Source organism: Mercenaria mercenaria, chromosome 16, assembly GCF_021730395.1.
Source record: "Mercenaria mercenaria strain notata chromosome 16, MADL_Memer_1, whole genome shotgun sequence".
In the NCBI taxonomy this organism is placed as follows: Eukaryota; Metazoa; Mollusca; class Bivalvia; order Venerida; family Veneridae; genus Mercenaria; species Mercenaria mercenaria.
In genome coordinates, this window is record NC_069376.1 from 4940880 (window position 1) to 4952237 (window position 11358).

The 11358-nt window shown below is 35.6% G+C and overlaps 1 protein-coding gene across 1 annotated transcript in view; it reads right to left on the bottom strand.

Annotated features, from left to right (window-relative positions):
* Positions 1-8072, bottom strand: part of LOC123556283 (myosin-2 heavy chain, non muscle-like) — a 31403-nt gene extending 23331 nt beyond the window's left edge. Inside the window, exons 1-3 of the mRNA XM_053527473.1 lie at positions 7444-8072; positions 6066-6224; positions 225-876 (exon numbers count right to left, since the gene is read on the bottom strand). Of these exons, the coding sequence (XP_053383448.1) occupies positions 225-876; positions 6066-6224; positions 7444-8016 (1384 nt within the window). The 5' untranslated portion in view covers positions 8017-8072. The remainder of the gene's footprint in view (positions 1-224; positions 877-6065; positions 6225-7443) is intronic.
* Between the last annotated feature and the right edge of the window lie 3286 nt (positions 8073-11358).

Below are 11358 nucleotides of genomic sequence, written 5' to 3' on the forward strand. Positions count from 1 at the left end.
GGTCTTTTACAGCTGTAATTTAAAAAAAACAGTTCATTTACAGACGTTTTACAGCTGTAAAACAAACAGTTCCTTTTTTCGCACAGGATTGGCTATCATGTTACTTTTCTGCATAGAATACAAGATTCATTAGCTTATCAGAAAAAATGATAATCCGATTATTTACCAAGCTATTCACATGCACACACACATGCCTATATAATGTTTTAAAGAAATGCACTTACCTTCTTTCAACTTGTTGTATTCATCTTCTTTGTTTCCTGTCGTTGATTCCTCAATTTGCTTTATTTTTTCATCCGCTTTTGCAGATAACTTCTTCAGTTCAGCTTCGGCCTTGACTTCCAACTTGTTAGCCCCTTTATCTGTAGACTCTTCTATCTGTTTCACTCCAGTTTCGGCTTCGACTTTCAACTTGCTAACCCCTTTATCAGTAGACTCTTCTATCTGTTTCACTCCAGTTTCGGCTTCGACTTTCAAGTTGCTAACCCCTTTATCAGTAGATTCTTCTATCTGTTTCACTCCAACTTCGGCTTTGACTTCCAACTTGTTTACCTCTTTATCTGCACACTCGTGTATCTGTTTCTTAGCAACATCAGCTTCTGATTGTACTTTTGTAAGCGATTCCTTTGTTTGCTTTTCTATTTTATCAATTGCAGATTTTAAAGCATTATCTAGTTGAGCAATTGATACATCTCCTTGATTAGCAATGGTCTTAACAGACTCGTTTGTGGTATTGATCAGTTCTAACTTTTTCTTTTCAGCTTCTTTTCTGTGTTCATCTATTTCAGTCCGGATTTTATCTTGAACTGCCTTGGCAACATCATCCAGCACGTTCCGGATATCGTCTTTACCAATGATCAAAGTATCGTTTTGAAGCTGGAATATCATACAGGACCCTAAGAAATTGTTGACATATAACAAGATATTTCTAATAAGCAATTAGAATATGGTTTATTTATTCAATATCCCTAGTGTTCCATAATACTTCAGATAAATACAACACTTCATCTTTGAAAGTACAAACAAGTACTTATATCAACTGATACTTTTGTTTGTATGAACAGTTCAGTGTTTAGGTTGAAACAAGAGCTCGTCGAACACGAAATGCCCCTATTGATGCGTTCAGTAATTGCACAAGATACAGAAATTATATGCTCACTGTATATATAAAACAAAAGTTCTACCATTCTGGTTTAACCTGACCTTGACCTTGACCTTTAACCTAACAAGAGATTACAGAGTGATCCTGGCGCCATCCACTGAGCCATTTTTGAATGTTTCAAATTTCAAGACGTGCTCAAGGTCAAAATCAATGTCAAATTTCATTTCGGTACAAAACAATGTGTATGTGGTCCAAATTTGAAAGCTGTGGCTTGAGAAATGTGAAAGCAGGTTACTAGATCAATTTTAAGGTCAAAGTTCATTTCGGTAGACAGAACTATGCATGTACTTCAAATTTGAAGGCTGTAGCTTGAGAAATGTGAAAGTAGGTCACTAGGTCAAAATCAATGTCAAATTTTATTTTGGAACAAAAAACTACACAAGTGGTCCAAATTTGAAGGCTGTAGCTACAGAAATGTGAAAGTAGGTCACTAGGTCAAGATCAAGGTCAATTCATGTCAAGGTTCATCTTGCCACTCAAAACTCTACATGTGGTCCAAATTTGAAGGCTGTAGCTTCAGAAATGTGAAAGTAGGTCACTAGGTCAAAATCAATGTCAAATTTTATTTTGGAACAAAAAACTATACAAGTGGTCCAAATTTGAAGGCTGTAGCTACAGAAATGTGAAAGTAGGTCACTAGGTCAAGATCAAGGTCAATTCATGTCAAGGTTCATCTTGCCACTCAAAACTCTACATGTGGTCCAAATTTGAAGCCTGTAGCTTCAGAAATGTGAAAGTAGGTCACTAGGTCAAAATCAAAGACAAATTATATTTCGGAACACAAAACTATGCAAGTGGTCCAAATTTGAAGCCTGTACCTTCAGAAATGTGAAAGTAGGTCATTAGGTCAATCTCAAGATCAAAGTTCATTTCAGTACACAAAACTATGCTTGTGGTTCAGATTTGAAGACAGTAGCTTGAGAAATGTGAAAGTAGGTCACTAGGTCAAAATCAATGTCAAATTTTATTTCGGAGCAAAAAACTATGCATGTGGTCCAAATTTGAAGGCTGTAGCTACAGAAATGTGAAAGTAGGTCACTAGGTCAAGATCTAGGTCAACTCATGTCAAGGTTCATCTTGCCACTCAAAACTATACATGTGGTCCAAATTTGAAGGCTGTAGCTTCCGAAATGTGAAAGTAGGTCACTAGGTCAAAATCAAGGTCAAATTTTATTTCGGAACACAAAACTATGCAAGTGGTCCAAATTTGAAGCCTGTACCTTCAGAAATGTGAAAGTAGGTCACTAAGTCAATCTCAAGATCAAAGTTCATTTCAGTTCACAAAACTATGCTTGTGGTACAAATTTGAAGGCTGTAGCTTGAGAAAGGTGAAAGTAGGTCACTAGGTCAAAATCAATGTCACATTTTATTTCAGAACAAAAAACTATGCATGTGGTCCAAATTTGAAGGCTGTAGCTACAGAAATGTGAAAGTAGGTCACTAGGTCAAGATCAAGATCAACTCATGTCAAGGTTCATCTTGACACTCAAAACTATACATGTGGTCCAGATTTGAATGATGTAAGTTATGGACATGAAGGTTCTACGTTTTTCCCTATATAAGTCTACATGAACCATATGATCCCTGGGGCGGGGCCATATTTGACCCTAGAGGGATAATTTGAACAAACTTGGTAGAGAAGCACGTAATGATGCTACATTACAAAATATCAAAGCCATAGCCTTTGTGGTTTGGACAAGAAGATTTTCAAAGTTTTTCCCTATATAAGTCTGGATAAACCATGTGACCCCCTAGGATAGAGCCATATTTGACCCTAGGGGAATAATTTGAACAATCTTAGCAGAGGACCACTAGATGATGTCATATACAAAGTATCGAAGCCCTAGCCCCTGTAGTTTGGACAAGAGGTTTTTCAAAGTTTTTTCCTATATAAGTCTATATAAACCATGTGACCCCCGGGGTGGGGCCATATTTGACCCTTGAGAAATAATCTGAACAATCTTGGTAGAGGACCACTAGATTTTGCTACATACCAAATATCAAAGCCCTAGGCCCTACGGTTTTGGACAAGAAGATCAAAAACCGTTTTAACTGTTCCTTGTATGTGACCTTGACCTTTGACCTAATGACCTCAAAATCAATAGGGGTAATCTGCTAGTCATGGCCAAACTATCAATTTTCCTGACACTAGGCCCAAGCATTCTAGAGTTATTGCCTAGAAACCATTTTACTGTTCCTGGTCACTGTGACCTTGACCTTTAACATACTGACCTCAAAATCAATAGGGGTCATCTGCTGGTCATTACCAACCTCCCTTTTTGTGATCCTAGGCCGAAGCGTTCTTGAGTTATCATCCGGAAACTATTTTACTGTTCAGGGTCACTGTGACCTTGACTTTTAACATACTGAACTCAAAATCAATAGGGGTCGCCTGCTGGTTATTACCAACCTACCTATCAACTTTCATGATCCTAGGCCCAAGTGTTCTTGAGTTATCATCCGGAAACCATTTTACTATTCTGGGTCACTGTGACCTTGACCTTTGACATACAGACCTCAAAATCAATAGGGTTCATCTGCTGGAGATGACCAACCTCCCTATCAACTTTTATGATCCTAGGTCCAAGTGTTCTTGAGTTATCATCCGGAAACCGTTTTACTATTCAGGGTCACTGTGACCTTGACCTTTGACATACAGACCTCAAAATCAATGGGGGTCATCTGCTGGTGATGACCAACCTCCCTATCAACTTTCATGATCCTAGGCCCAAGCGTTCTCGAGTTATCATCCGGAAACGGATTGGTCTACATTCCGACCGACCGACCGACATCTGCAAAACAATATACCCCTCCTTCTTCGAAGGGGGGCATAATAAAGCGCAACCGATTTCATAAGCATATTAAGTGTACACATTATACTTAGTTCCAAATGAAAGTGTGAAGAAAGTGTGCACTTTTTAAGTTTAAATATCTCAAAAATTCCCCGACGTTTTTGTTTCCGTTTTTATACACTAACTAAAACGCACACCAATTTGTTTATAAACTGATTTAAATTTTGGTACCAAACATTATAAGTTTTCATGAAAATAACCGAGAAAAACATAACAAAACTAAGTGCACACTTTCTGTTGGAACTGAGTGTATATCTAAACGCTTGAAATTTTGTTTAGCGAATGTTATACATGTGTATTAACATTTGAATATGAATGTGCATCTACAAACAGTCAGGGGTGTAACTGTTTTAAGTTATGTAACCTATTTCAGTTACTTTTTCAAGCATTTTATAATTGATTAGCTATAAAATATAGTTAACTCAGGTAAGTTATTCAAAAAGTCTTTTTCCTGTTTTCACAAAGTGACCTTTGAAGTGAAATTAATAGCAAATTGAGGCTTATCAAATTCTCATTTAGTCTGAGCATGACCTGATAAGCATAATGGGATAATAATGAGATATTAAGAGTTTTATAGCTTTAAAGCTTCTGCGTAAAATTTTATCAGCCTTGTTTAAAAAAATTACTGCATAGCTGGAAAGATAATATGTCACAATCAAAATGAGGAATTGGCACAGGAGGGCTTTTTAATATTTTATAATAACTGAAACAAGTTATGAAAGTTTAACCAATAACTCAAATGGGTTATAAACTGCGATAACTTGAAATAGTTACACCTCTGACTGACAAACACAGCGAGTTTCTGTATTTTGTCATGTTAGATTCATCGTGTTAGGATTTTACAGATATCAGGACAATATCTAAAATAAAATATTTCTGATTAATGAAATAAGCGCATTCGATATCTTTTAGATGATATTCTTATATTAAATATACAAGAAACTTTAAGTAAACGACGACATATTATTTGTCGCCATTTAGTCACAGAGAAAGGATTTCTAATGGTTCAGATGTATCGTTCTATACTATAGACGTTTCAGAATTGAAATTAAATTTTATAATTGCGTCACACTTACTTACTTCACACACTGAAAAGATGCAAAAATAACTTGGCTACACACACATAACTTATTTCGAGGAAAGTGTTACTATTAAAACATGCTGAAGTGCTAACGTTCCGTCGACGTACTAGTATTTGCGCCAAACCTACGTAATGTCGTTATGACAAATAATAGAAACACTATACAAAAGAATTGTTTCATACAACCGTTTTATTTGAACGTATTATGATTCCGCCTTTTCCATTTGGGTGGGCGAATAGGTCATTGGACGGTGTGGAGTGCGGAAAAAAATCAGTTTACGTACAATACCTAGAGTATTGTGCAACAGACGTGAAATAATTTTTATCATTTGCCGTTGGAAAGAACCTACACCGCTTTCAAGTTTGTTGTCTATTTAGAATTTCTCCATGTAATTATTTCAAATAGATTATATTATTCCCTTTTTTCGTATTGACGGAGGGGAAACACCGACATACCTTTTCTGTTAATTATACAACAGTATACTAGCTTTTGTTCTGGCAGACTTTTAATGATAAGCTTCATGTAGAGCAAATTAAAGTAGAATTTGAGAAATATCATTTCAAAAAAAAAGAATATCAAAATTCAGTTGTGACATATTTTATAAATACATTTCCCATATTCACTGTCAATCAACCATTTGTGTATGTCCTTAAACAGCGAAGTATTGAACATTTCCACGTCTGGTGTCATTCTGCTTTGTTGCATTCTATGTTTCAAGAGAATTTTTAACAGGATTTGTTAGTGTATGTTATACATGACATTTCCATAATATTTCGTTGAAACGAATAAATATCTTTTGAGGAATAGTCTGAACATATGACCGATTGATGATAAACAACTATTAAATCAGCTTGTTCCTCATGTCAATTCGGGTAGACATATTGCTTTATGTTTTGTTTTTAAAAATCTGTAAATAAGAATAAGAATATGGAAACGTACTTTTTACAGAAAATCTAAAATAACACAGACCTGTAATAATTTTGTTTTAGCATTCTGCGCAGCTTTATCAGCAGACAAATTGGCAGGATCTGACAGCAGATTCTGTAAGTCACTAAAATACTGTTGTAGATCTGTATCTTCCATCTCTAATTTTGGGGAATGTCGAACTGCTCTGCCTACCTCTCTAGCCTGTAAAAATATCACAAAAGGACTGTTTCAGTATCTGAATCATAGTACTTTAAACAAACCTAACAAATGTCAAGTTTCAGTTTGCAAATACGAGTGGAAAGAATTTATTTTTATCTATTGCTATTACTCGTCGTTTCATTAAGTCTGCATAATGTTGAACTGCTGACATAAAGCAAATCTTAAAGAGTAATTGGTCGCTTTTTTGTACTGTAAAATTGTTCCATAAGCTATTTATTATGATGTTGCTGAAATGGCAAGAAAAGTAAGATATTATACCTAGAAAAACATAACAATTTCATTACTTGGGTATTGTACAGAAGCATATTTCATATATTTCCTTTTTAAGTTTGAATTTTCAGTTGATGTTTAGATAATGTCTACATGTATATAAAACTAACATGGGATTATCAACGCATTAAGTCTGTTGCAAGTAATATAATATCTGCTATTTAACGTATTTTAGCTTCAGAGGGGTGAGGACTTGCACTTTCCATTACAATTCACGAACGGACTCTGTCAAACCGATTCTGCTATTGTTTTTCTTGGTTGCATTCCGTTATCTTACAGAGTTTATAAACTATCAAGAAAGCAGTCTTCAGTGTCGACTGGTAATTGTAAATTGTTATACTTTCTGGTGTATATTCAATATCTTTGTAATAGAGTTCGACTTATGTTACTGCGACTTTTTGTGGCGTGTAATTTGGTGATCAATAAATGCATGGAACAATTATTGACTAGGATAGAAAACTATGTTTGGACCTCAAGATTGACTTAACCTTGTGCGTGCCAAGCTCGTGAATCTAGCCCATAGCATCTCATCTTGCTATGAGTAGTAGCTGTGCCAAATTATATGAAAAAAAAATGTCTTCATTGATTGCCCTGTTATAGCCCGAGCTTGTATAGGATGACTGACGGACGGACGATGTACACATAAACAGGGACAAAACTTATCCTACAATAACTCCTAATTTTACTAAAATATGCATTTTTGTAAACATATTGTCCTTACACATCACTATTCCTTTACACGGAAGTTGCTGACGGACTACTTTTTAAATGAACTTTGAACTGGGTCAATATTTCAGAATATCTGAATTTATCACTCAAATATTTCATCATGCGGAGCACCTCGGCATAGACAAATACCCAATAAGCCAGTTCAGAAAGAGGCATATCAAATATTCTCTTCATATCTATTTCCGTAGTTATAATGACTTACCTTTTCAAAGATGCTGGATTTCTTGGAAAGGTCGTCTTTAATTTTCGACTGAAATGCTTTATAGTTGATAATTACACTGATAATTCCATTAAAATCCGTTTCTAATGCACATGTCACATCCTTGTATCCGTCTGGTGGCATAAAACATTTAGCAATCTGCCAAGCATTGCCACACCACTGGCTGGCATCAGTGTTTTTATAGGACGGACCGTAGTATCGGTGAGCATTCTGAATGTCATTTTTGAAATTATGACATATCTTGTTAGGGCAGCCAGCTGGGAGATATTGCGTTGCAGAATTTCTATGGAATTTGCATTTCCCACGTCCAACATTGCAAATTCTATTCGTAGGACAAACAATGACATTTTCTGTACAACAACTAGAACATGTGGTACCAGCAACAAGTCCATTGTTGTTGCAAATGTCGCTCAAACATTTCTGCTGGAACTGTTCTATTTCATCATATACAAAAGGCTCAATGCCTTGTTTGGTATATAGAACACCTAATCCAGCCTTAATCCAATTCTTGAATTTTGATCCTGATAGTTTTGAACTATACAATGGAGTAGCCATAGTTTTTTACACAACTGATGAACCAATGTAATCAAATATGTTCATTCCATGATATCAGTTTTACATACCTAAAAAGCTAAGAAATCTTTCTTCGGAAAAGTCTATCTTTTGTGACTATCCTGCCTTGTTTGAAATTGCGGCCTGTAGAAACGACGGTTAGGAATTCTTATAGAAATTTCCCTGAACCAATGACGATTTTTGCCATTATTATCAGCTGTCTGCAAAAGTAAAACAAACATATACTGTTAGAAAACTATGTGTGGTAAAAATAGCAAGTTATCATTGACGTTGTTCTGGCATGTAATAAGACATTCTAGGATAATCAGTGTTACTATTAAGTGATGTGTTTATTTGAATACATAATTTGCTAGCGAAATAAATGAAAAGAAAAAACAACAACAAAAACAAGAAAAAACAAAACAAATAGTCGTCAGAAAGGTGGTAGGTATGACTACTATGACACAATATAGAATACTGAAATACAGAACTTAGTGGTCTCTTTCGCTTTTGTCGGAGGTAAAGAAATGGGGGACCACCAATAATAGCTTGTCTTACACATCATTTCTTGAAATCCTTTTGCCAACTGAATAGATCAACCCTTACAGAAGCAAGCCTCTGTGGCGTACATGCTGCATATTTGCTGTGTATATGCCGCGAACACAGTAGTACGCCAGAGGAGTACATTTTACATACACCGCATGCCGCGTACATGCCGCGTACTATTTCGACGAGTACACAGCATGTACGCAGGAGGTCACTAGTACACTTCAGGTACGCAGCACAGACTCTGAAAATTTAAGGAGTACACTGCATGTACGCAGGAGGGACTTGTACAAGAAAATAGTACACTGCATGTACACCTCAGATACTTTGAAATTTGTGCAGTACACTTCATATACGCGGGAAAGACTTGTACAATTTCTTTTGGCATTTATTTTTAAGGTTTTTTTTTTATAAAGTCTGAAGTAAACATATACGCGGGAGGGACTTGTTCATTTTCTTTTGGTGTTTATACTTTGAATTTTTTTAGGTAAAAGTCTGAAGTACACTTCATGCAGGAAGGATTTGTACATTTTTTTTTTTTTTTTTTTTTGGAAGCAAGAACTTGATTTCCGAGTAACTTTTATCTTAATAACATAGAATAGTTCAGATTACCGGTATTCTGAACAATGAAAATTTGCCAAACTATTTGCAATGTTCATTTGTGAAGCTTACATCTTAGTGATTTCTGAGCTGCACCTTGCATGCAGTGTAAAAATATATTCTTTTTCATTTTGAATTAATCCTGGAGCTTTCTAACTTGGATAATTGAAAAGCCTTATTTGAACTTCGTTGCATTACATTTTGTAATACATGAAATAATTATCAAGATAATGCCTCAACAGCGCCCGAATGAGAAGAATTAATAGCTCTCTCTGTTATTTGAATACTCTTAAGCAAAACACCATTCTATCATATTTTATAAACTTTATAATAAAGGCTTTAATGCTCATTATGTTAACTCATTAAGGCCTCACCAAATTAAAAAGTTGTTCATCGGATTTGCCGCTCGTATATTTTCAGAACATTTTTGGCTAATTGCGCTCGCCCCACATTTGAAACAATCAATCACCAAAATTTTTTGGTGCGCTACTTTTTACAGAAGTAAAAGTGTATAAATGCTTATATAATTCCAGTCATAGATTGTTCTCAGATGGATTTTAATCAAAATAAATACATACTACGCACACATCGTCTATAATAAATCATAACACTTGTATTTAGTTGCATTAAAGTTGTTTCCCCTTGATGCAGTTACGCCATTTTCTTCAAATGTTTACCAAATTACAAGCTACAAAAGTTGATATATTTCATTGAAAAGTGGATGAAGAAAAGCATACTAATTTATTTGATAACATCAATCTACATTATTTTGGTAAGGGTAAATACTTAAGTTATTAATGCATGTCACTTATCTTTTTTCTGTTTTTTTTTCTGTCCAAATGATCAGCATTTGCATACGAAAGTTGGTGGGGTAAGGAATTTACATTATCACAGCAGTTTCGCCACAAGAGTACACAGCATGTATGCAGCAGGAGTACACAGCATGTACGCCGCAGGACTCGGGCCAGAAGTACACATCATGTACGCCGCAGGAGTACACAGCATGTACACCGCAGGACTCGGGCCAGGAGTACACAGCATGTACGCCGCAGGAGTACTCAGCATGTACACCGCAGGAGTACACAGCATGTATGCCGCAGGGGTAGTACACCGCAGGCTCATTTGCATGTGAAAAGTGTATGTGCCGCGTACATGCTGCGTACTATTTCCCGCATACTAAATTCCTCCAGCGTACATCCTGTGTACTATGTAGTCCACAGCATGTACGCAGCAAGTAGTACGCGGCAGAGCTCATTTGCATGTCAAAAGTGTACTACAAACGTACTATCCGTGTATGTGTATATCCTGCGTACTATTTAAAGCCCTTGATTTCAGTACACATCATGTACGCATCATATACGCTGTACGTACACAGCAAGAGTACGCAGCAGGCCTTTTTCTTCTGTAAGGGAAATCACCATCTAGACACACGTCTCCATTGTACATGTGTTTCAACATTGTTTTATCAGCAATAATGTATAATAATTTCAAGTAAAACTCTAGAAATCTAGAAATGCTGTAATGTAAAGGGTGTGTAAAATGTTTGTTTCTATGTTCACCTTAGGCTTCATTTTCAAATTGGTAGGCAAGTGTCGCTGTTATCTTAACATGTAGACAAGAACGCATATCAGTTTAAGAAAACTGAATAAAAATATTATAATTTCCGGACAAACTGGATTTTTGTCTGTAAAAATTATGTATTTTGAAATAACTCAGTTTCGAAAAGGCAAATATTTTCACTGCCCTAAACCACTTAATTCTACAGTTTACATGTACTGATCACTTAAATAAATTCATGATTCTGGCTAAAGTAGCTTATAGGTATGTGTATCAGAAAATAAAAACGTTCAATCAATATTAGTTACGAAAATTAAAAGCTGGCCTGTAAAATATTCAACAGCTTGATTTTATCCGAGATGGCATTATCCAAACTTGGCACACTTAATAAGAAATCTAGCTACGGCACACATGCCAAATTGCATTTGATGAAATTCTTATATACCAAACAGGTTTTGAAGTAACTATGCTGGACGTACAACAATATTCATTCGACACTATTCAGTTTACTATGGTAACAAAACGAATAGGAATGAATTTACTACACATCATTTAATTCCTCAGACCCTTCACCATTTTTAACCTTTTTTTCTGCCATTTGGAAACGTAAGAAATTACGTTTAATCACTTGTTGATTTACGT